The 27284-nt window shown below is 37.0% G+C and overlaps 1 protein-coding gene and 1 long non-coding RNA gene across 2 annotated transcripts; both read left to right on the top strand.

Moving 5' to 3' along the window:
* Positions 1 to 222: 222 nt before the first annotated feature.
* Positions 223 to 27284, top strand: LOC139978284 (uncharacterized). Its single transcript, XM_071988344.1, has 13 exons — positions 223 to 438; positions 7566 to 7814; positions 9912 to 10235; positions 11706 to 11770; positions 12092 to 12308; positions 12904 to 12968; positions 17908 to 18178; positions 18724 to 18832; positions 19133 to 19322; positions 19924 to 19963; positions 20415 to 20502; positions 22847 to 22896; positions 23456 to 27284. Exons 1-13 carry the CDS (start codon positions 354 to 356, stop codon positions 26017 to 26019), a joined length of 4317 nt encoding a protein of 1438 aa, XP_071844445.1. The 5' UTR covers positions 223 to 353; the 3' UTR covers positions 26020 to 27284.
* LOC139978292 (uncharacterized) lies at positions 13021 to 17257 on the top strand. The gene is made up of 4 exons (XR_011796937.1): positions 13021 to 13397; positions 14651 to 14816; positions 15085 to 15217; positions 15872 to 17257. It is a non-coding gene; the product is annotated as an uncharacterized lncRNA (long non-coding RNA).

Genomic DNA, 27284 nt, shown 5'->3' with positions numbered 1-27284 from the left:
ATATTATTTTCGAAAGTCATGTTATTTTTCGGATGTTGAAACTTCATTAGGTTTATTTGAACTATTTCCATCAAATATAAATGTTTATCAATACTATTTTACGAACTCTTCCTGGTTGGAAATGATACATACAGACGTCACGGTGATATTAGGCTTTTATTTCCTCATTGCAAGAAATTCTTCTTTCTTATAGGATTTGGATAGCATCCGGGCAAATTCGTGTATGATTTAATCATGGATGCATTGGACAGTACTTACTGAAGAAATTTTCAAGAAGTTTCTGTTATTGCTGAATATTTAGGAACAGAAAAACCTAAATAACTGCATATTGATGAGGAACTTTCTACTTTGGAATGGCGATGAAATTCCACGTGTCATTCTATATCTTATTACTGTGTTCTCCCTTGTCTTTTGTGGACAGTCAGTGTTCAAAAAAACGTAAGTTTCACTTTTCATTCACATAATACTCCCTTTCTGTGCTATCTTTGCGTATTCTGTTGCCCCTTCTCGTAGCTTAAGATAGAATACCCTTCATACAGTATTAAATATACAGGATGATTTCAATCACTATTTGTAGTGCAGACGAATTAAATCCAAATTAAAAATAAAACAAAAACTGTGAGCAAACTGCGTATCCACTAACGAGCCTGTGTAAGAGAATTTGTAGAAGTAAGTGGGCCTGACGTTTCGATCCTAGTAGGATCTTCTTCACAGGCTGAATGACAAGTAACAGAAAATACAAGGGACAACATACAAGCACAGAATACAGGTATGTAAAAGAGCAGGGTGAGCACAAAAGAGAGTGATGTAAGAGCATTAGTTTAAAAAGGGTGGAGAGAAGTAAGAAACCAACAGGGGGAAGAGGAGAGGTAGGAGATAAACTGAAGAGGGGAGAAAGAGATGATTTAGGGAAGAGGGTAGGGTATAAACTTGCATAAGGACAAAGACAGGAAAGTGTAGAGAAAAGAAAAGGAAGAGAGCTAGGAGAAGAGGGTGACAGAGAGAGAACAGGGGGAGATGTATGGGGGGGGGGCAGAAAAAAATGTTAGTCATGTCTTTCCTGAATGTTACGCCCATGAGTTTGAATGGTGCCAAGGCGTTGCATCCACAGTCCCTCTCTGCTGATTCGTACTAGGTCAGTTGGTATCGTTGAGAAGGCTAAGTATGCTCCAACCGAGGCCTCATTCTTCAAGGTGTTGCCTGTGGATCTGTGACCATAGAATCGCTTCTGGAGGGTGGTTTTGGTTTCCATACTGGATGCCGCAAAAAAATAAAAGAGATTAGATACATAACATTAGATGTTGTGCAAGTGATGCGACCTTTAGTCTTGTGTGTGGGTTGGGTGCCTAGCTGGTGATGGAATTGGATTCAACAATGGGGTGGCTGCAGACGATGCATCTCGAAGTACGATCACATTTGAAAGTACCATGCTGAATAGGTGTAGGGTTGAAAGTTAATGGTGATTTGCTCAAGAGGAGGACGATTTGGATGGTAGGTGTGTTTTGTTTAAAATGAAATACGAATTATTAGAGCAAATACGACGAAGACGAAGTGATTGACCTACAGTCAGGAAATATTTGAATATGGCAGTGATACTTCTATAGGTGTTCCGCTTTACAAGATATTCACTGAATTTAAGCTACCATAAATATTTGGAATGCTCCTTCAATGCTTCATTGATGACGACGTCAGCTCTTCAATCAGTGCAGTCTACAAGACCTTTAACTGATTGTAATCATTGAAATATTTTTTCGTCGGTGCTCAGTATTGGTGACACCAAATCACAATGCACTATGACAGTGACGAAAGTGAACTGCTGCTAGGCTCATACTTCAACTCGGCAAGGGGGGAGGGGGGGGGGAGGGGGTCATCCTCACAATCACAAAGATCAAAGATCGACACCCAGATATTACCTCACCCATAATATATACCGTAGTTCATAACGATTGAAGTTTATCAACATAGGTAGTAACTCTAAGTATAGTGGCTAATATCCCGCTAAGTAGTAACTCTAAGTAGGGGCATAAAGCCCACTAAGTAGTAACTCTAAGTAGGGGCATGAAGCCCACTAAGTAGTAACTCTAAGTAGGGGCTTAAAACCCGCTAAGTATTAACTCTTAGTAGTGGCTTAGATCTTTCTAAGTAGTAACACTTAGTATAACACTCTAGAAAAAAGAGTGAACTTTCACTCGTTTGGAGTGAATTCTCACTCTTTCTCAGAGTGTAGTGAGTGATCACATATTGAAGCAAACTTACAAACTTCAAAGGCACAAAAATATGCAATGAATGATTCACTCACCCACTTGTATGTTCCCCTCATAAAAATGTGATTTTCTAATAATTAAAATAAATCTATAGTTATGTTCATGAAACATGTATCAGATTGTGCTGGCAATACCTCAAAAATGTTTTTTCAAATAACGTAATCTTACATTTTCAATTTGCCCTATGCAATCATTCATTCATTTCGAACTCGTTTTGGTGCCTTTATAAATCTTCGAAAATATGAAGAACAACAATCACACTGGGTACTAAATATGGGAATTGGACCACAACTATTCAATTTGGTTTTGCAAACAATACCCTCCTAAAAGAATTTCATATGGTACTCATAACAGAGTTAATTAAGTTCAAAACAATGGTGGCGTCTGAAACAGTCTGAGAGTGTCCAATTTTTAAACAGATGCATTGGGCCAAATAAATTAATGATGTAATATTGATGAACGAAAAATATTTAAATAAAGAGATTGAATCAAGTGGTCTAAATTTCGAGTTCATAATATGCTACTGATTAAATCCTTAATAAAGAATGAATCATCCATTAAAGGTAAATTAAACCATTTAATTACTAACACAGCAGTATGAATAAAACATACCTTCATTTGCTCCTTAAAACTATCAAACTTGTTAATAAAGAATAGAAAAAGTGGGAATTTAATGGTATACATAAATATATATACACACACACACATATATATATATATAAATATATATATATATATATATTTATATATATATATATATATAAATATATATATATATATTTATATTTATATATATATATATATATATATATATAAATATATATATATATATATATATGTATATATATATATATATATATATACATGTATATATATATATTTGTTTTTTGGGGGGTGAGGGGGGGGTTATGATATTTCAACTGAAATAATAGCTACCTGTCTACATACCTTTAATTTTGAAATCTATGAATGCTCACACATTTGCCAGAGAAACATTCAGAGACCTAACTTTTGGACATACCTTATCCGGTCTTACCATGCACCTTAAATATTCGCCTCCCAAAAAATTGAAAAGTGTTGTTAACGGAAGGGACAAATAATAATGAAAAAAAAAACTTTAAAATCCTGCAAATTGCAACTGTGATGGAGTCCCAAACTGGTAAGCTTGTTAAATCACAAATGAGAAAAAAATGGGTTGGCTTCCTGTCTGGACCTAAGCCCAACAGACATGTAGGGGCTTCTCCTTAACGAATTGGCCAACGTTTGTGCCCACAGCCTACCTGAATCAACAAAGTTATTTCAAAACATTATTACCCACATTGTGTGGTTATGGATAAACTGGACGGATTTTTTAGTTTATAATTCTGTGGTACACTTTAGTCGACAAAGATAACGTCTTTACATCACCATCAATTTTGTCTATTAAACAGTACACTATGCAACAGTTGAAGCAGGAAGGATAATAACCTTAAAACCAAACACAACAAATGGTCCTTACTTTTTGTATTGCACTAACGGGACCATACGCTGTGTGAAGGCATTTGTAACGCTCTTAGGATATTCCCATTTAGGAGTTAGAAGTTCAATCAATCTTTTGGCATAAGTTTCTCTCTCTGCTAAATAGGACCATTAACATACCTGTTGTAAGCAATCATTCCGATTTCCCAACACAGTTGATAGATTAATTATATTTTCTGTCCATATTAATTTTGTATTCCATTGTGAATTACATAGTGAAAGGGGTTACACCTTTGTTGTATTATTAACTGGTAAAAGGCAACGTTTTTAAATATTGGTATTCCTCTAAGGCCCTGACTGATTTTGTACATTATTACTCATTGCTGTCTGTACTCTGTACTGTGAATGGAGAAGTTACCCAATGCACAGGTAGTACCCCATCTTAAAGTCGATGAATCGTGTGTTCCATTTGGAGGGTGTTTCATTTGCTATACACTGTGTAGTAGACACATGTAACTCTCTTAGGATTTTCCCTTTAAAGGGGTAAGACGGTCATGCAATCTTTTGGCGTAAGTTTCATTCTCTGCTGTGTAGGACCATTAACATACATGAATTGTAATCAATCATTCGGATTTTGCAACACAGATTAAAGTTCAATTGTATTTTCTGTCCATATTTGCATTCCCTTGTGAATGAAATAGTGAAAGTGGTTAAACTTTGTTGTAGTAACTGTTAAAAGGCAAGGTTGTTTATGATTGGTATTCCTATAAGGCTCTGACTGGTTTTCTACAGTATTACCCGTTGCTGTCAGTACTGTGAACGCTAAATCTTAAAGCCGTATAGTATTGTTCTCCCGTATATTGAAGTTAAATTGATATAATATGGAACTTTGCATAAAGTGACATACATATCTAGTATCTGGTATTGCTATTCATGAAAGTTATAATTTAATATTGCAATTGTTTGTCGTCCGAAGTTGATTGTACTATTATTATTTTGTAATTTTCTTTCAGGAAATTTCCCCTTATTTCGAATTTCCCAACTGTGAATATGTATCCAAAAGCAACCTGGTATTAGTCACTCTGCTGTCTCTGTTTCAGTTTGTGACGTCCCATGTTGATACGTGATATAACAAAAAATCATAAAGGAAAATGTTCATGAAGAAAACACAATTCTTGGACCTTCAGGCGCGTATCCAGAGGGGAGCGTTGGGGTGCGCGCCCCCCGGGTAAGAAAAAGAGGAGAGAAAAAAAAGAGAAGAAAAAAGGGAAAAAAGAGGGGGGAAAGAGGAGAAGGAGAGGAAGGAAGGGAAAAGAAAAAGAAGAAGGAGAGAAAAAAGAGAAAAGGAGGGAGTGAAAGAAAAACGCCAAGACACCGGGAAGAAAAAGAGGAACAGTGACATCATTACAGCGCGGATCCCTATTGTATACACATGGCCGGGTAGCCAGTGACGGATCGAGGATTTCGGAAGGGGCGTGCGCCTCACCCGACCCTTTACACCGACAAATCCACTTTTGACCATTTTTCCTCTCTCACTAATGTATCTATATATATACTATATATGGTCAATCATAACGCGTGTGTGTGTATGGACGCCTTAAACAATTGTGCTATGAAACCAACTGTGGCTGGTCTCGAACTCGACCGAGTCGTCGGGGAACATGACGCATTTCGGGAAGGGGCGACCGCCCACCCCCCCCCCCGAGCATATTTTTTTATGATATCGCTAGTGATTTCAAGCAAGTAAGCAAGTATCGGTTATTACATCGCATGCCATCGTGTACCGTGCTGTCCGTGAAAGTTGCGCAGTATACCGCGGGATGCTAATGTAAACAACGAAATGTCTTATGTAGATGGAGAAAAAGCATGGAGGTCCTATTATGTCAAATTCTCTTTTACATTAGTAATGGCGAATTAGTCGGCCAAGCTTAGAACTTTATTTAAATTATCAAGGAGATATTTTTTAAACTATTCATTTCCTTTAGCTACATCATTGCAATTTATTTTTCTTTCAGTAGGAGCCCCCCCCCCCCTCCCCGCCTCCTACACATAGGCATGTGTGTAGTGTTCGGTTTCGGAAATATCTGGTATTTTTCATTTCCTTCAACCAAGTTTTATCATAGCCGTTATAGGAGGGTTTAATATTTGTACACCAATAAATTAACTGTGTCTGAATTTTCGAAAATTTCCTTACCAACATTACTTCTTTATCATACTTCCCTCTACTCGTGTAATTTTGACCGGTCTGTTAGGGGTTCAATGAGGTTTTTCTATATTGATTGTCCATAGATGATATTTTTTGCAACATTATGGGTATGTCTTGAAGTGAGTTTATTCACGAGAAATGTAAATTTTCAAATTCTGAACAAATAATGGGCTGAAAACCTTGAAAATTGGGGCTGTCGGGTATTGTGGGCCGCGACGTAGAACCACCTACAAAGCAATGATCCACAGGACATGCAATGAGCTCGAACATGATGTGTGACTGGTGCCAATCTTCAAAAAGGTTATGGATGGGGGGAAAAAAATATTGGGAAATACTTGGTTCTCAGGCAAAAGTGTACATCTGGTTGGTCATTTTCAAGCCCAAGAAGTGCCATTACCGGTGATCTGGGGGGTATTAAAACCAGAAATGTTCTTGTGCGCTGCGCGCCAACCGATGGTTGCGCTCCGCTTAGATAGTAATTCGCGCCCTCCGGGTTACAAAATCCTGGATACGCCCCTGACCTTAGCTGCATTAACTTCTGGCCCATTACTCGTAGACCGAACATTAGGCATAGGTCTTACCTCCAAACAACTAGCCAATGTGCTAATGTGCATAGTGTCAAGCCTAATGTTAAATGTCTCCGCCAAATTACACTGTGAAAGCGTAACGTTTAAGAGCCTAGACAATGGACTGTAGGCAACGACGACCTGCGGCCATGGCGACCTTCTAAATTCTATACAATTTAATGTTCTTTCAACAATTTCTTGATAAGCCACTGCGAAACTGACATGTTCTAAGATGACCCATAATGCAAAATGCATTGAGGTTTCGATGACTTCAATGCACTAGACTTCTGCTTGTTAGTATAATCAGAACTAGCTGATACAATAAAACTACGGCATCATAAACACAGGTCAGTCTACTGTACGTGGCTATGCACACCTCAATCAAAAGCAATAGGGGTCTTGTACTCAGTTTTATGAATCCACACACCAAGTATTAGAGGTATCCACGATTTCCATCGTTACATATCATGTAAAAGGTTTTTCAGAGTTTGACCTCTGGTGACATATAGGAGATTTTACCTCACAAGCAATAGGATTCTTGTACTCAATATGGAAAATCCATGTACCATAAATCCATATATCCATATGAACAAAGGTTAGAAAGTTAGGCAGATGCATGGTGCTACGTAATTGCGCATTAGAAAGTCATGTTTCTTTGCAGTACGAAGTTAAAACTTTTTCCACCAAAAGTAAGTGTTGAACAAAGTAAAACATGACCCAGAATCATAAATAAGCAGCTAGGCCTACTGTAGTGTCTCAAACAATTAAAAATACAACATCTGTAAAAATACGTACGAAGATAGCTTGGCTTCTGTTACATTAGGGCTCCTCTACTTTACTAGGCATATACTCTACATAAACTGGTGTGCGGGAGTCCTAAGCATATACAGTACCCCACTGCTACTTTGAACCGCTGCTTAATTAGAGCGGCGACTTCGTACAATTTCCAATTAATTATCTGTCTTTTAGCTGCAGATTGATGCGCGAAAAATATCTTCATGATGATTTTGTTTAAACACAAAATGAGGCACTTTGCATAAATGTGCTATTTTTCTCTCATTCTTCATATAGGTTTTCCAACCAATATCAAATGGGGAGGCAGATTCCAGATGCTGAAATCCCATTACTTGGGCGGAGCGACTCCATCTCTGGTCTTTATGAAGTTGCCCCGTAAATCAGTCCAAACTCGGTTACGCGCACCAAGTGGAACGTTTTACTTTCGGTCAAAGAATGATAAGTGTATTGAACCCGATCGCAATCTTGTCTGTCCAGTAAATGGAAAACAATGCCTGGACGGCCAGATACCCTGCGACCATGATTGTAAGTAACGACGTCCCCTTTTATAACACAATCGTAAGTTATTACTGGCTACAAAGTTGGCAGCGAGCTAGATCTACATTTTACGAAACTATAATGCAAATATGATATTTGTAGAGATGAAAAGTTACGTTAACGTTATACTTTGATGAGAACTATCAAATTTGTCAAGTCGATGCGTTGCGTTTTTACAACAATGATGTATGTATTTTTCGTGTTATACTAACACGATAAGTCTCCAACTTGCATGTCTCTTCAGAACCTATTTATTTCAACGGTTGCACAATATTCTAGTTTTAAATAGTATAATGAGACGTAGGCCTACGTCATTGACCAAGGAGGATATTTTATGAACTTATCCAGTAACCTCCGCATCAGGCAGTCACGTTTATTAGGACACCATAAATCATCAAATATCAAATATAACAGATTAATTATTATCTAAACATGTAACTTGATGTCACGAACATAAACAAATATAATGTGTCGAGTTGGCATGTTACCATAATTTGTCAACTCGACAAAATTCCTATGTTTTGACAAGTCTTCGTGTTATACTAACACTCTTTAGTTTACAATTCGCCTTTCCCTTCATAACCACAGCATTTAAGCGTATATACTCCATCTGTGGCAATTACATTTGACAACTAATCTCAAAGACATCGTTTCTCGTAAAGAAATATGCGACAGAGAACCAGGCCTGGGGAGAGAGGGAGGAGGGGTCAGGTGGTATACAGTCACTACATAATTTAGGGGGACAATGACAATTTGGAGAGGACACGGGCATATATGGCAAAAAAAATGAAATTCTCAATTTCATATGATGAAATGAAAATGAAGAATCAAAAGGAAATTTGTCCTGTGAGATATAGTTGTCCGGTCTGGTTCGACCTGGTTTCCGACGCCCCTGGCTTATCATAACATAACGTTGAATTGGCTAACCCTTAAAACCTACTCCAGGAGGTTGGATCACAGTAGCAGGAATGTGATGTCATCTGGGCAAATGCTCTTCGAAAGCTTTACTTAGGCAATTTTAACATTCGAGTTAATTTATCTTTGAAACCTGATACATTTAAAGTGCTTTCTTAGCTGTATGTATCATTTTGTAGAAATATAGTTTGTTCTAAGGATAAATGATAGATAAGTTATACGGTAAAGCACAGACATTTTCAGCTGATTTGCCCTGAGGACATCATCCAATCTGCCGCTGTTGCCACAAACCACAACACATTTTTTGAAAAGCAATCAAATTAGCCACCAGATTATCATTTTAATGTTCGTACTTCCTTCTAGTGTTTCACTAGTCTCAACTAATTCTCAATATAATATATATAGTTTAAGAAGAGTTATATATACATATACCGCTATATATAATACTAATTAATATTTATAAATGATTATCGGGTTGATAACTTTTATATTTCAATTCTCACATGATTCTCTAAACTTGGCAGCGAAGACTAAGGTGGGAGGGTCTGGGTTGGAGCCTTTACATAAAATACAATTGTCGTTTACAAGATACCGTACCCCGTGCGATTTTGTTGAACAAATAACATAATTGCGCCAGTTGTTGAAAAATCAAGAAGTAATTAAATAGTGCCCGTTTGTTAAAAACACGTTATTGAGTTTTTGGTAACAAATTTAGTTTTTCGGATGGTTATGAGATGATGTCCTCCTGTCCCTCAAAGTTTGTGTCCCCTCCCCAACCGATTGAATACTCTCCCTGTGCCTTTTGGACAAGGAGGAAACTTTATGCAGAGAAATAAATAATTGTGTGTTCAATATGATAAATCTTATTATTTTATATTAACAAATTTTACTTCCGATTCTTATTTGCTAATAACTTAAGTATATGTATATGTTAGGGATTATTTGGTCGCGTATATTTTTGAAAGCGACATACTCTCATTAGAATGAAAAAAGAAGAATAACCAAAAGAAAAACAATGTCTGGTATTGATGACAATAGAAATCAGAAATCAGTGGGAATGACATGTTGACAATGTGTGTTTGCCCTTATTCGTGTGTGAGTGTTGAAGGATTACAGAAAGGAATCCTTTAACTGCATTTCTTTCTTTCTTTCTTTCCTAACTAATGTTAGATCACCCTCCATCTTACCCTCCGAGCAAGTCGGCCATTTTGGAATTCTCAAGAATTAATTCAAGTAGTGTTACAGTTACATGGCGTGAGTGGAACGAAAGCACGGATTTGGGTTATGGTCCTGTGGCAGCATACAAACTTGAGTATCGTCAAGCAGGCGGACGATTTCATGAAATCCGATTGGATAAGGAGATCACATCCCATCAAGTGAATGAACTGGCCAGTGGTACTCTGTATGAATTTAGACTGGTCGTTGCAGCTGACGGAATCTTTAGCGGGTACGGCCCTCCAACGGGTATCTACCCAAAACGAATTCCCTGCGGTGGTGAGAACATTCCCCATATTTATTGTTAATAGTAACATATACAGTCACATATAACATGCATGCATGACAGAACAATTACACTATATATAGCTGCACATGTTAGATGCAATTCTTCATAGTCTTGCTTTGTCTGACCGTTCTATATCTTAAGTCAAAGTTTCAGGGAAACGTTAATATTTGACCTTATACTAGTTATGGTCCATGAAATATTTTAAACTAACTATAACCTATGGATTGTCTGTTTAACGGGGTTTAGAACAAGTGTGACGTCATTAAATGTTGGTCTCAAGAGTTTGCCGTTTCAAACTACTTGTTCCATAAATGTAACCTATTTGAAAGATTAGGCTGGTCATATACAGTAGCATGCACAGCATGCAGCATGCACATAAGGTGGGTGGGGGAGTGGGGGGCGAGGAGAAATTCTAACTTTACTCCAATTGTTTTAGGTGGGTTGAAAGGGCTAGTGTGGATCGTATATTTTTATGAAGAGAGAGATAGTTGACCTTAGATCCGGAGGCTGACTAGTTAAGACGTCAAATGGTGCACTCGGAGTATATTTAGACTATAAATTAGATCTATAATTATCGGTTTAAACGCAAGGTTTCGCTAATCAATACTGAATACGTATTTTATGAATGTGAACAGGGCTGTTCACCATTCAGCGACTGAATCCATGTCTGTTTGCGTCCCGGGCCCGGAGGAGTGGTCTCATTTTTTTCCGAATGCAAAAAAAAAGCAAACTGTTCTTCCCCCACTACCGACTGACCATGGAGTATGGGGGATTCACGTTGGGCTTATTGGCACGGGGCCTTGGTCTAGGCTGGAAACCATAGGCCGGGCGGCATGCAGCCAAATTAACCTACTTCCATTAGCTTCATGAATAAACATGAAACTAGGGTTTGCAACTCATTTGACTCCAGACGACACCTGCCCCTGCGAGTCTGAAAACATGCACAATTTACATGCATGTTTACACACATACAAAACCTACTTCTCGCACAACGCATCATACTAGTTAAACCGTATTGACAACACTTTGATAAGTGCTTGTGACTTTGTCTTTGTATGGATTTTACAAACCATTAATTTATTAATTTATTCACAATTCATTTCTGTTATTTGACGAATTAGGTAGCAATAAGGTTGTTAACCAAATTGAAGTTCAACCCGTCTGTATTGATTCTTTTGATGATCTATTCCTACCGTGTGATCAAATAAATAAAAGCGATAAGTGATAAATGTTATATATGTTGCATTTCAGGATGACCGATCAATATTTATCATTTACCCAAAGAGGCGATTTAAGTTTTATCAGTCACTGATGACGCAACTGGTGGTAATTCTGGGCAAACTAAATCGTCATAATTTTGAAAACTAACTCAACTTAGTCATTTGAATAATATTAACCCATAATTGTTTTGATGATCCAAATATTACTTAGTCAAAACTGGAATATTTGTTTTTTCTCAGTTCCTTCCAATCCTGTGTTAACTGTCACCAGCACCAACGCTAACAGCGCAATCTTTCATGTACAGGTTAGTTGTGATTTCATCTTCTGAAAGTGTTATGTTCTTTCTAGGATTATTTCATCATACTGACAATACCGTTTATACGACACTGATATTTCGTGACATATTTGACTACTACTTCAGATTGTGGTTATAATATATTGTTTTATATAATATGGGCGTGTAGAGTGAGAGAGGGACGTGCGCCCGTTCAACAAATTTCAGCCACACTGTTTTTCCAAAAGCATATTTTAACCGTGTCTGTGTTTTTTTTTTTGGCGGGGGGGGGGGGGGGGCGATATGATGACATTGATATGCAAGACTTGTTCTTACATGTTATTATTCCAGGTTTCTAGTGTGTCCGATTGGAGTTGTGAAGGAGCTGTCATGTATATAGAGAAGCTGGATAATGAACGATGGACCAATCAAACCTGGAATATATCCTATACAAAAATTGTACAAAATGAACTAAAGTCTTGTACGACATACACATATCGAATCAGTATTTTAGCAGACGGAGATTCAGTCGCCAGTAACGAAGTGACGTTTACGTCACGTGCATCAGGTAAACTGCGTTGTAGATGAAAAACATACAAGTAGGTGTGCATCAAGCAGGGGCGCAAATATCGGCCTTCGCTTAATGTATAATTAAATGTAACCTATGACCTTTCTATTTACTCTATATAGGGCTATTCCATTACACATATATTACTTCAGCAATGTAGTGGACAAATCTGATGAAGTTGTCATTACTGTTTGACAAGTGCCAAGTAACCGGTACTTAATAATTGTCTCAGTAGTTTGTGAAATAACGACGTTTGACAGTTCAGTCTATTGGTTGCATTTCTCCATTTTCGCTGTGATGTGCCGTCATTTATTACCTCCCTGCACTAAAACTACTGCACTTGCATATTGATAATAACAATGTACACTTAATTGTCTAAATATAACTTTCTGTAACATTGGGAATAGCGGTTAAAATCAATGGCACTGAACTTTCCATATCGTTGTTAAAACTTTCTAAACGTTCACATTCACAATTTGTTTTGCTTTGTAGTGATGAAGTAGGGAAAAGATATTTAAAACCTGTAACAATAATTATAATTGCACATGAATGTAAATTCTGATAAGTATATGGTATAAATCTATTTAATTTTCAGTACCAACGGCACCGTCTTTGGGAATATCATCACAGAATGACTCCTCAGCAATCTTGAACGTCGCTGTAAGAATTTAAAACAGTTTACTTGGCTCTTCAATCACTTCCCCTCACATTTCATTTATTAAAGTTATCATTTTATTAAAATGTACACTCTTAATTTTTCCGGGTCACTTTTGTGACCCGGATTCCTGATAAAAATAGTTTCATCCTTTTCAGGATAATTTTAATCCATTCCCGGATAAAATTCAACCATTCCCGATTCAATTTCATTAGGCATGGTATCATTTCATTGTACCGTTCCTGATCAAAACGTAAAGCTTGATGCTATTGGCTGATGTACATCATGTGACCTGCAGCGCTCGAACGTACGCTACACGGTCTTACACAGACGCCATCTTTTCGAAATTTTGCACTCACGAAATGCTCTTATGGATCTCGTAGAAACAAAATTACTTCAATGGGGATTGGAGAAGTACGTCAAGAATTTCAAAGGTGAGTTATTAGGCACTTTCCATTTCGTTTGTTGTGTTAATCATACGCAATAAAGTTAGTGATTTGAAGAAGCTATGCTCACTCCGTCACGGGTTTACTCTGGCCTAGCGTTATACAGTGTACACTATAGTGTGTAGCGTGTGGTGTGAAAAATATAAACGCTAGGTTTTTGATTGACTGTACTGTACAGTATACTACAGTACTGTACATGCCTACACACAACAGTATGCAGTACTATTGTGAAGCCTCTATGGTGCTACAGGGCAAACAGTATTACTGTATGGTGGGTTCTAATGTTCGGTTGCTACTTCACCACAAAGTGGATTGTAATTTTTCGATAACCAAATAAATTGAATGACATAAGTAAGGAAGGCAAGGCCTAATAAGGGTTCCTGGTAATTTAGATTTAGGTAAACTTGCCTACAGTGGGAATCAGTCTTTCCCTTGTATGTTCTACTGTATATAGGCCTAAGGTGATCATTTACAAATAAGGCATAGACCTATATGCTACTGTAGTGTTGTGGTTGGACTGGGCCCAGTAGTGGAGTGTACTGAACTGTACTTTTGCGTTGAAATGAAAACAACACTGATTTTTCTTACTTTTTTATTTTAATCAATATTTAAATAAGTTTCTGCAAAAGAAACAAACAGAAATGGTAAAGTCTTCATTAAATCGCAAATACATTTGTAGGCTAGTGTCCATAGGTTCATGGTATAATGTAATAGTACAGTCGACGCTTGAAGTAGCGGTTCCGCGAATATTTCAGGTATACCCGGTAATACCGAGCAGGTATGCCGCTTTATGTTAATGCTTATACCGATGCACCTTAGCATAAAGTTGCTTATGGTCTTGCCTAGTAATGGCAAAAAGAGGGGCAAAATAACACACTAAATGGTATGCAGAAACTTCTCTGAATTCTTATACTGTTCATGGAAATAGATCATAAGGATCTGAGATCTCAATTGAAACGTTCAGTAAACTTCATTTGTGGCAATATGTTTAAAATGCAAAAAAAGGTAAGGAAAAATTGGCCAAATACAGGTCTTTTCAAATTGTGTTCATATACCATACTGTGTGCAAAAGTGGGTGCTGTACAGTAAGCTTGTGATAAGAATAGGCTCTTAATTGCATGAGGTCTGCAGATAAAAAAAAAAAAGAATTGGCAGAAATGAACTTTCATGGAGGTATTACTACAATGAATTTTTAGAGAAGTAACATTTTTCTATCATATGTTTTCTTTGCTAAATTTCAGGAAGTCTAGTTTTGTGCTGGCACAGGTCGCCATGAAGCAACAGGCTACCCGGAAAACCGACTGCGATACATGAGGAGAAAGGACCAAAATAAGACAAAGAAGTCTGTTCGCGACCCTCATAAACCATCAAAGCTGGTTGGCACAACAGATTTGGAATTGACATCAGGTAAATTAAAATTTATTTATTTATTTATTTATTTATTTATTTATTTATTTATTTATTTATTTATTTATTTATTTATTTATTTATGTATTTATGTATTTATTTATTTATTTATTTATTTATTTATTCATTTATTCATTTATTCATTTATTCATTCATTCATTCATTCATTCATTCATTCATTCATTCATCCTACCATCCATCCATTCATGTAGTTTTTGCATCTAGTGACTTTTGTCGCTTAAAACGTTATCAATGATTGTTTTCACAGATGATGCAGAGGAGTGTGTTATTTCAGCGATGGTAACGTGTCTGGAGACTGGAGTATCACAGAGCCTTTAATATCAGAGACAGAAGAGTTCTGTGGGAGATATTCTCTCAGAAAATACACAACAGATGGCATGGTAAGAGGTTTACTCAATACATGTGCTATTCTAGCTCAGTCACTTGGCGAACAGGAACCCAAACTGAAGTGCGCTAAGCTTACTGTTGCTGTAAGACTTAAGAAGAGTGAATAATGCCATGTTGTAGGCTACACATTATATATCAACGTTAATTGGGCCATAAGAGTATGGTATGAGTGTTTTGCTAGTCCTTTTCTAGCCTTTCCTTGGGTACCTGTTAGGTTGATTGCAATTTTACTGAGCTTCAAAATCATGCAAATCTGCTTTTTCTTTTTGTTTTATGACTCTACTATTTTTAGTACTTTAAGTTAACGAAGGTTGCCTCACATTCTTAAAATCATATATGTTTCTCAGAGAGAATGACCTAACGGTTATGAAATGATTGAGTATCACAATGATAATGATGCATGGTGTTGGTGATGGTGGTGGTGATGATGATAGTAAAGATGGTGGTGGTGGTGATGATGATGGAGGTGTTGGTGATGATGATGGTGGTGATGATGGTGATGATGAGGAGGAGGAGCTGGTTGCAAAATTTTAAAATTGTGGCAATGTATGGTTGTATCCTTGTATGTCAGAATGTTGCAATTTGAAAACAAAAATGTGTAATTTCTCTTTCAATTTCTCTTTCTCTTTCAAATATCTTTTCAATAGATTGGCACAAACATACCATCAGTCCTTGAAAAAGTTCAACAGCCACAGCCTTTCGTTTTGGCATGAGGACCAAGAGAGCAACCAGAGTAGGTGTTTAGTAGAGTTGAAAAAGGGGGCTACCTTGCCAATGACTTCTGCAGACAGTTGACATATGTTTTAAAATACTTGAACTCAATTATACATGAGAAATAGAATGATACAACACCTGGGACTTTTTGAGAACTTTCTAAACCAGAAGACTGAGTAATCATCACCCTTTTTTTTACCCGTCATGGTATTAATGGATATCACATTATCTTAGATAACAAATTTATCATAGTTTGAGTTCAGTTTGTCCACTCATGTTCAATATTGACAAGTCAAATTGCACTGGAATAGTTCGGGGGAGCCGGTTGCATAATTTAATTGCAAAAATTCCTCATTGTTATGTGTGAGCTGTTCAGATTTTAAAGATGAATAGAGGGATGGTGTTTTTTCTAGCATAAACAGTGAGTGATGCATTGGTAACTTAACCTGCCCCCACCACCTCCTCCAACTAAAACCTGCTTATGCCACTTAAAGTAACAAGAGAAACATCATCAAGCATTCATACGTGATAATTCAAGCACTTGTTCATTTCCAAACATGTTGGTAGTTCAGTAAAATACTTAAGTTTTCAAAGTATTTTCATTTATTTTAATACATAGAACATTCGATGCAATTAATATTTAATAAAATTTTGCAAAGGTAAATATAGTAAGGAAATTATTTTTACAAACATTTTCTTATTCCCATGACAAATCACATCTCTATCATTTCTGCTGTATGTAACAAAGATTTTGTGCATGCAATTTAAAGTCTTTCCCATTGTTAAGTTGTACAATATCAAAGTTGTGTCATTCTATAGTACTAAGTTATTTGTAACAAACCAAAATATATCAAAGTATCATTATTTGGTAAATAATGTAAGACCATTCGTTGAGAGGCTGGTGGAGTAGTATTTTTCAGAATTTTTCATTATCCTGCAATATGTAGATTTCAAAGGTTGAAGTTAGCAGGAGATGATCTCTTTTAAGCATATTCTAACATTTGTACCTATTGTAGGATATCTTTAGTGGAGATTTTAAAGCATAAGACATATGCTTCTAGTTAGAAAATAAAGATTTTGAAAGCAAAAAGTTACACATAAATTGCCACAACAAGTCACGAGTTACATATATAACAGGGATATAACTAAGAATAGTATACTTTTGCTGCTTTGATAAAACTCTCGCATTCCATCCACTTTTCCATTTCCGCTTTTGTTCATCAGTATTGTAACCCAGATCAACCTCTTTTTATAAGTAGAAATAATTGACGTTGTTTGTTAACGAAGTTGTTAAAAAGAATAAAGACATGGCCAAGTTATTTTCAGATTTGTATGTTGTTTCTTATTTATAACATATCCAAAACGTAAGTACCCTTGAAACGGAAACCGGATCAAATTTATCCGGAACGGGGTCATTGTTTTTTTTATCCGGAAATCCGGATCATTTTGATCCGGGCGGGGTCGGTGCCCCTGGGATCCGGAAGCCGGATCAAATTTGATCCGGAATGGGGTCATTGTTCTTTGATCCGGAAATCCGGATCATTTTGATCCGGACGGGGTCGGTGCCCCTGGGATCCGGAAACCGGATCAAATTTGATCCGGAATGAATCAAATTTGATCCGGATGTTTTAAGAGTGTATGTAAAATCCAAGAATACAACATTTTTGCAACAGATATCCAGCCCTAAAGTTTACCATGAATATTTACTCCATGGATCGAAGACTGCCCCGTATTCTGACCACCTTTGATGTAGAATTACGATAAAGTTATTTACGTATGTGTTTGGGTGTGGGTGTAAGTGGTTTTGCTGTGTATTACGATTTAGGATTGAACATGCAAAACACACCTGTGTGTATGTCGGGGGGGGGGGGGTTGATTGCTTGGTTTGGGGCGGTGGGGGGGGGGGGGTCGTTCTTCGTGACACTAACTACAAGCTCTAATAATGAGTTTGTTTCTTCGACCTTTGTAGGTACCTCGTCATGAAGACTGGAGCTGTGCCAACAGGACGATACGCTTGCATCGGAGAGAAATGAACAGTGCTACATGGGAACTTCGTAAAACTTTCCATACAATACCAACATTAATTCCAGAAACAGGACTTCGAGCTTGCACTACATATCAGTATCAGGTCAACATAACAGCATCCATTGGAGAGAATAGTATGCACTCTGAGGGTTCGGATGTACAGTCTGGACTTACAGAAATAGGAAGTGAAGTTCTTAATGTCACGACCATAGCAGGTAAAACGCTAACATATATGATATCATGACTGCACTGGCCCAACAAAAGTAACGCCAGGTAATCTTTTAACTAACTTTTTGACATATTGCAGGTTATTTTATTGTAGAGCAGCAGCTATGTGTGTCGGCGTCTCGTTCCGGGATCGGAGGGGTAATCAGTAAATTAAATATCACGAAAATATGATACAAATATAACTCCTGCGGTAGTATGTATAGTGTTGGCATGTCATGGTAGTATATAAATATATATATGCAAGATACAGATTGCCCCTCTATATAATAGATAATATTGTTGTCGCTGTTTACAAAAATAATAATAATTACCAACGGTAGACCGTTATTCCCTTTTGGTTGTAAAGTATATCACAATCTGATGAGAAATTTAAATCAAATCTTAAACGGCAACAGCATTTTATCCAGTTAAAACAATTGATTTATGATGTGCTTATAAGCAGTGATCGTTTTGATTTATTTAGTGAAGTCGATACCAGCGTAGCTTCTGGGAAAGGTGTTTGTACTAACTTAATGCTTTCTTCCGCAATAAGATATTACTCGCTTGGATGTAACAGATGTGAAAGTTTCGCCTTCAAAGTCAGCATCCGGGGAAGAGGGGTTTACTGTTACTCTGCCTCCACTTACACAGAAATATGCTACGTAAGTTGTCTTTTTTACTACACGAAATGTTCATTGTGTTTCTTAGTATTTGTATTAACACATGACATCCTTTCACGTGTAATGTCTTTTTCTTTTCTTTCTTATGCATGTTTATTACTTTAATGTTATTTTATATTCTGGGCTAGGTTGAACTCTTAGGTACTTAGTATACTTGTAGAAATTGAATGTTTTTCTATTTTTATTCAATTACTTTGAAGAACCTCTTATAAGAAATTCAGCCAAACAAAATATCATCAAATCACCACATTTCAATAAGTCTATTTCTTTCATTCAATACAGGAACTACGTCATTGTATGTAGTATTTCTGGGGGAAATTCGTCAACTCACCATAATTTGGGTGTCCTAAACAAATCCGATGTCGAAATTACATTTTCTTTAAATGCTGGGAACCTAACGCAGATGATACGCAACACTCAATATTCGCGAAATCCAAACATATTTGTTGGTGTGAAGAGCAACTGTGGAGAGGTATGATAAGTTAGGATAATCGAATGCAAATGTTACAGCAAAACAATTACCTTACATGATATATATATATATATATATATATATATGTATGTGTGTGTGTGTATATATATATGAGAACTGAAAGCATGAGAGGGTCTTCAAATGATTCCACAGAGATATTAAATTTGGTTTTGTTCTCCGTTTTTCTTTATTTGAAATATATCAAACTCTTTAAGAAGTATCATAGAAAACAACATCATAAGAACAGAAAATATAGATCATAAAAGATGTCCCTTGCACACTTAATGCAGCCCATATTTTCTCTGCACCCAGGCCCCGAAATTGAACCGGGCCTCGAGGCTGCCATGCCCTGCCCAACCCCCTCCCCGTCGTCAGACTTGGCAGTACTTAGTTTGTGACCATTCTTTTGACCACCATGGATACGCTCAAAATCAATTTCCAGTGGGTACTTTCTATCAAGCATGCCGAATGTACTACTTTCTGCACTCATAGCATGAAGTTTTCTCCATATAAAATGACTTTCATTTTCAATGTTCTAATGTTTAAGTGTTATGTTCAAAACAGATGGGATTAGCTTTATTCATGCTTTTTGTTTATATAGAACACAACAATTGTATGGAGTGAAGCTATAGAAATACCAGGTCAGTACCACGGTAGCGTATGTAGTAATTATATATAGACTGGGCCAGGTGAGCATGGCCCCCACCTTTATCGTCATTTGTGTGTGTGGGTTGGGGTGGAGGAGGTGTGGTAACGATCAGTTGGGGATATACATTCTATACTGACACAATTAAACCACTTCTTGCGTTTACGCCTAATTATAGACACGCATCATGATTTGCGTCCAAATAGTGCGGCATTGAAAGACACTTCATTTAATACACACATCAGACGATTCTGCGGCGTAATATGTAGTTCATACTTATTTGCCCCCCCCCCCCTTCGTTCCTCTCGTAATGTTGATATTGTCTTTCTTAAAGAGGGGGGGGGGGGAGGAGGCAATACGCATATTACTAACTTCATACTAACACGAAAGCTTTTTAGAGTTTTAAAAGCTCTGACTATCCTTTTGTTCATTAATTTTGATTTCAGTCCGATTGTCTCCAAATGATTTGTTTGTCATTACCATCGTTTCCTGTGTAACAATTGCAGTGATCATCCTCTTAAGCGCGTTCACGAGGTGAGAAATAAGCACTACAAATTTGTAAACATTTTTGTTTCATTACACTCGGTAAGTATCAATAGGCCTATATTCAAAGTTATGCAAAACAGAGGCTTGATGAGCCTCTGTTTTAAACAACAGAGGCTCATCAATTGAAGTGGCTGGACCACCTATTCTAAATCACAAACAAAATAGGAGCATATAAACTACAAATAAAATTTTTCCCAAAACGTTTAACAAATTTCAAGAACAAATGGTGTTGAATGTGATCCACATGTGCGCTCTTGCTTAAATGAAGTTAGTACAACATGGTTTTTGGTTGAGTTATAAAACTGACCAAAATAACATTTATTTTACTGTACTGAGGATCTGACGTATTAAGCACTTCAGCCTAAAACGGAACATTAATTGAGCAAATATTTAAAGCTGAATATCTCAATAGCGGCGTAAAATGTACAAACGTTATACCATCACTCAAGTTAGTCTCTTTCTTGAACTTACATACCAAGATAACCTTTTTCCTAAAGTAGCCCTTTAACTGGGCGGAATATGCCCAAAAACCTAACACTTTGGTTTGAGTATTAGAATAAAGCTGAAATACAGATCTATTCAAAAATGCCTATTTTTAGTCGGTGCTATCCATTTTCATTTCCCAAATTTTTGCTCAAACTTTTGTTTTGTTTCAAAAGATTTTGGCTTGTCATTATCAAAAAAATCAAGGCTCCACTTAGAAACAAGCCAGCACCTCACACAAATGTTCTAGAACAAGCCCACCATATTAAAAAAAAAACTACCTGAAAAAAATCAGGGCAATAGGGAATTGGACATTTAAATTATCATTAAAAACCGAGAAACGGTTGAAAAACTCTTCCTTGTTTCTAAGTATTATCTCGCGCACCCTACACCCTTTTTCAAAAATCTAATAAATATTGTGTTCTTGCAAAAGGAAAGCAATGGATATCGCCATAGCGCCACTAATTTATTGTTGTTGTTGTCCACAATGGGTACGTTGCAGGTACCGCACCACCACTAATTGCTCACATTGACTTACACACTAAACTCGTCATATTCCAAGTCCGATAGAGCATAGATAGACTGACAGTTCTACCCACCATATGATAGCTAATGACTATCATAAAACTTTCAACTTTTGCCACCATGACCGTTTATAGTTTGAGCTAAACGGCTCAAAGTTGATCAAAGTGCTCCCCTTCCCATCTGCCAGCTGTCGCTGCGGAATCTTCTTGTTTCATCCAAGATTTTTTTTAAATACCTTAAATCCCATTCAATCCTCCAGATTTTTTTTAGACCATCAGTAGTTGATATCCTCTTCTTCAACATCGAAGCATCAAAAAGAATGGTGATGATTCAGAAAATGCCAAAAGAATCAATACAGTAGGGCACTTTAGTGCTTTTTCCCGTCAATGGTGAACCTCTCAGACGGACGTGCACTACTCTAATTGTGGTGCGATACCTGCACATGTGCGTGTATATACCTGTGTTGTATATACGTGTATTGTTTATATATCGTATATCTTAGTAGAGGGGGCGCAGCCACAGTTGTTATGACAATCTTTATATCTCGGTCATTTTACAACCAATTTCCACAATTTTAGCCTCAAATGATAGGAAATATTTTTGGTAATACTATCTTAATATAAAATACACCAAAAACCAAACGTTTATACTTTTGGTAGTATTTTACTCCAAAATAAGCTATTTGTGGACATAATTTTTTATTTATGTGCTTATGACAATCCTTATATCTCGGTCATTTTCCAACCAATTTCCACAATTTTAGCCTCAAATGATAGGAAATATTTTAGGTAAAACTACTTTAACATAAACTACACCGAAGACAAAATCACTTTCTGCTGCTTACTTAACTAATCACATGGCATTGTAAAAGGGTGAAGTCAACTATATTCTGCAAGTATTAACATCAGTGTTATATCGATGTGAATATCCTAGACAACTAACTGCAACAGCCTATTATTGTTAAAATGAAATATTCATTTTGTTACTTAATTTTACTGTTTTCTGGCCTATATCAGACATTTTATTCATGAGAGAGTATTATATCATACTCAAACTTGCTAAATCTCTTCCATGTCTACTAGCTGTGGCTTGGGGTATACATTGTTACTTTATGGGCTACATCAAGTTGCGGGGCACATTATTTGTAAAAAGTGCAATATAAGTTAATATTTCATAACTTTGAGAGAGAAAATCAATTCGATTGGAAATTTTCATTAAGCATTTACTATAACCGCAGTCATTGTAAACCTTATGCAAATGTATATTATTGTTGATATATACTATATTTATATGGTTATTTATCAAAATATTTCCCTTTGTTCAGTATTATGGCTTACAGGTGCAGTCAAGACGGATGGAATTATAAAAGAGCAGGTACAACTTTACCGGTTGTTCGGTTTAATTTTTTTAGTCAATGTATTGCTTCTTGAGTCGTAAGAGGGGTACATTAGAATGTAGCTAGACTAATTGGAAACATGTTTTGAAACAAGTAACATGTCGGTCATGGAACATGTCCCGTACACCATATATAAGGCATAAAAGTTTCATTCTGAAAAATATGTAGAGACATTTAAACTTCTGCAATAACGAAATATCCACAGAAGGGTTATAAATTATACTCAAAAGCCAAAAAGCCTAAAATCGATTCAAGTTACGTTAAGCATTGAGGTAATTTTTCTTTCATCAAATTTCACAGTAAATTATATCATTCGGCTAAAGTAGAAGTATAAAACTGTTGATCGTATAACTAGGAAACTTCCCATTTAATTTTTGTCGATAGATATTTTCACACCATGTCAAATTACAATTAAGTTACAATTGTATTGTGGCAGTAAGCATGTTAACATAATGTTTATTTCTCTTGACTGAAACGTTTGAATGTTATACTCTTCACATTTTTTATGACAATATTTTGTATATTTACATTCAACAGAAGTTGATAGAGATGGTTCCGACTATCATGCCTTAGAGAAGCGGCAAACATCATCTTTAGACCGCTATATGCCATTGAAAATTAAAGCTCCACCAGAAAAGAAATTAACAAGTGTTACTTCTTTAAGCAAACTGACAGGTAACTCTCCTGCTGAAGATGGAGAGGGAGAACCATATTCAAAGACGTTGGACTTGATTTTATTTGGTCAGTCCCTGGTCGAAAATGGGTCACAGGAAATATCAATTGATCCATCCGAGTCAAATGGAAATGTAGAGAAGGAAGACACAGATGTACGTAGCTCTCAATCAGACATAACATCATCAGCAAACGTACTTGTTAACGGTCTCATGCCGGAGACAGCTGATAATATGCAACATAGCAAAATGGTTACGAGGAGTAACGATGTTACTACAAGAGAGGGTTCACTGGCTGACGTAAGGCATTTAACGGCAGGAAACAAGGCAGTAGTGCAAAAAGCTGTTGCGAAGTTCAAATCTGCAATGCCACAGGTATATTCGTCAGAGATCTATGATCAGTCTAGTACAGCAGAGATCATGAATTCCCAGTCTGTTAAGAACAGGGACCATTCCGAAGACATCAATGGACTCAATAGTAGCGTTAGCTGCGGGAATATGATCACACAGTCGTATGATAAAGTGATAGTGACCAATGAATCTCAAACAGTCAAAATGCGCAAAAAGGTGACGTTAAGTAAGGGCGACCTTAGGAATCATCGGCTATCATGTTCATACATCGAACCAGATGAAGAGACTTGCTGCGCGGAGCAAAGAAATAAACCGGATGTTGGGACGTTGTCTACAACATCTATGGGAAAGAGCGGAGGGACTCAAAGAGGTTCTTATATTGACGTAAATGAAGTTGGTACACCTCAATATATTAGCCCTGGTCTACTGGGTACTCCTAGTACAAACAAAGAAAACATCGAAAGAGCTGGAACTGCTTATATGAAAGTATTTGAACCTCTCCTGAATAAGGATAGAGATCTCCCATTACCTCCCATCAATCCTACGCAGACTACAACATCATACATGGAAATTAAAGAACAGGGTAGGGCAGACGACAACTCCTTACAAACACAACTCTTGGGACCAACGTACCTTATTCCAGACGTGGAGCGGGTTAAAATGGAACAAAATGGCACCATTAGCATACCAAAAGCCGCCTACATTGAGCTGGATGAAGAAGGGATGACAAGAGACAGGGTGAACACGATGAACAGTGCAAAAGCATCTTACATAGCGCTAGATGAGGACGCGATGACGAGGGACAGTGAAGGCACGATGAACGGTGCAAAAGCATCTTACATTGCGTTAGACGAGGAAGCGATGACGAGGGACAGCGTAGACAGGGTGAACGTTGCAAAAGCATCTTACATTGCGCTAGATGAGGAAGCGATGACGAAAGACAGAGAGGAGACGATGAACGCTGCAAAAGCATCTTACACTGAGGTCGATGCGGAAGCAATGAAAAGAGATAGGGAGGACATGGTGAACTCTACAAAATCATCTTACATTGTCTTAGATGAGGAAGCGATGACAAGAGACAATGATGACACGATGAATGATGCAAAAGCATCATACTCTATGGTAGATGAGGAAGCGATGACTGAGGATACGTTTTCAAAAGCACCACTCACAGTTGATGAGGACGCAAAAACAAGGGACAAGAATGCCTCTTTAACCACATCAAAAGAAGGGTACACTGATATAGAAAAGGAAGGAATCAATGCTCTAGCCTCTTTCAAAGATACCTCCAACTATGCGAGAGATCTTAACACGGAGGAGAGTTATGACGAAGCTGACACACAGGAAAACATCTATGCTGGTGTTATTGATGATGAAACATTTGCAAACGAGGGCAACTCAATGATAGGAACTACCAAGCTGGAAGCTGAGACATATGAAGCTACGGATGTAGTTAATACCAGAAAATACGAACGAACTGGATCATTTGGTTTGAAAGATGATATATTTGATAAAAATATTGTGGACGACAGCTCAATGTTTAACGGTAATCTGAGGCAACCTGAAACAGGATTACACCAACCAGGCGGCTCTTCATACGATGAATCAATTTTTACCTCTTGCAATGATGCCAATGAGAACGGCAAAGAAGACATCTACTTTAGTGCTGATGAAAATATTGAGTTGCCTTCTTTCTCCGGTGGTACTGATCATAGGCAAATAAAATATAACACCGTGGACGAAGACACTTATGATGAAACATCCGTCCCTGAGAAAGCTCACAAAAATTACAAAGATGAGTCGCAAAGCATCTATGAAGAAATCCCAGCGGAACGAGCGAAATTCCGGAAGCAGAAGGAATCATCTATTTTGCAAAATTTTAAGAATAAAGTGAGCAGGAGTGGGGCTATGAAAGGGACAAGAAGAAGCCCACTTCCTGCTATTCCTTCTGGGCATACTGGGCAGCACACAAGAAAACAGCAACGCGACCCATTTACCTTTCTACCTATTGTTGAGTCGTCTCAAAGTGATGGTACTTATGAAGAACTACCAGTATTAAAGGCATCAAGTAACAAATGATTTTCAGTGAATATGAATGATTGGTTGTTGCATCCTGAAGTTTATTCCTTACTTGTAGATAACTTGCCGTGTCCTTTTGCCTGTACTTAGCAATGGAAGTGTTTCAACTCATTTTATATTTTACTCATGGCCGAAGCGAAAATGTAATAGCTGCAATATTGAGATTGCAATGAAGCTTACCAAGAATGAGCAAAGGCAGCATATCTCCTTATATAGAGATAGCGCCGTATGCCTTATTTAGTTACAATCAATTGTAGGCCTAAGACGTCCTCGTTTTTCAAAGAACGAAGGCTACACATTGAGCTATTTAGGTCGCCTAGTACTGCGCTTTGATTAAACGGAGTTATTACAAATGTGTACATATCAACTTGACTTACCATTGAATTTGTCACTTGTACATAGCTAGCTCGAACGCTAAGCAAACGAACGTACACGTAATTCTAATACATGTATTTTACATTTTCAAAACCATTGAAAGTCACAATTTATGTAGACTATCATTTCTCTGGAAACGTTTGGTCAATTGTGCCTTTAATTTATTACTGGCACAGTTACATCGATCGATGATCCGGTTGTTTTCAACACTCACTCACACTGCTTTCGAAAAAGCAAGTACAAGCGAGTACATTTTGAAGAATTAAATTATATGAGCACTAAAATTCTGTCACAAATATAATCGGAAACCAATTAACATTCAAACAATGTCACGGGTTTTGCTGTTGGTATATGTAAACAGGTCACTAACACATTTTTTGGATTTCAAACACGGATGGGCTTTTCTTGAAATGGGTCGGTTTGCACCAGCGTGGCATTTTAATATTTAAAATATTCACCCTGCAATGGTTTTTTATTACGTAATATAGATCCACAGTGGCGAAAAACATTAAATGATACAGGGAGAAACGTGTTTTACGGTATTTAACATCTGAATATATTCGCCTGGTTCGTGGGCTTTAGTTAATGCCAAAAAATTACTACTCATTAAGTGTCCAAAATTTACTAATTGATGTTAGCCAGTGACCGAGAAAAGAAGCCAAGGATAGAGTTGAAAGTGACTTATTATACTTTAGTAACACATCTGCAAGTGTAATGGGACTGGTTTCTTTGATGTACATATCTTTAAATACTAATTATACTTACAATTTAAATGAATATTAAGCATTATGTCATGTAGTTTCAAGCCTTCAGAAAATATAATTGTGAAAGCTAAATACCTGAAATCATAATCTGAGCAAAGCATAATAAAACGATTCAAAACAATTTCA

The sequence above is a fragment of the Apostichopus japonicus genome, chromosome 13 (assembly GCF_037975245.1).
Source record: "Apostichopus japonicus isolate 1M-3 chromosome 13, ASM3797524v1, whole genome shotgun sequence".
NCBI classification, from domain to species: domain Eukaryota; kingdom Metazoa; phylum Echinodermata; class Holothuroidea; order Aspidochirotida; family Stichopodidae; genus Apostichopus; species Apostichopus japonicus.
This window is presented reverse-complemented; position numbering and strand designations above follow the sequence as displayed.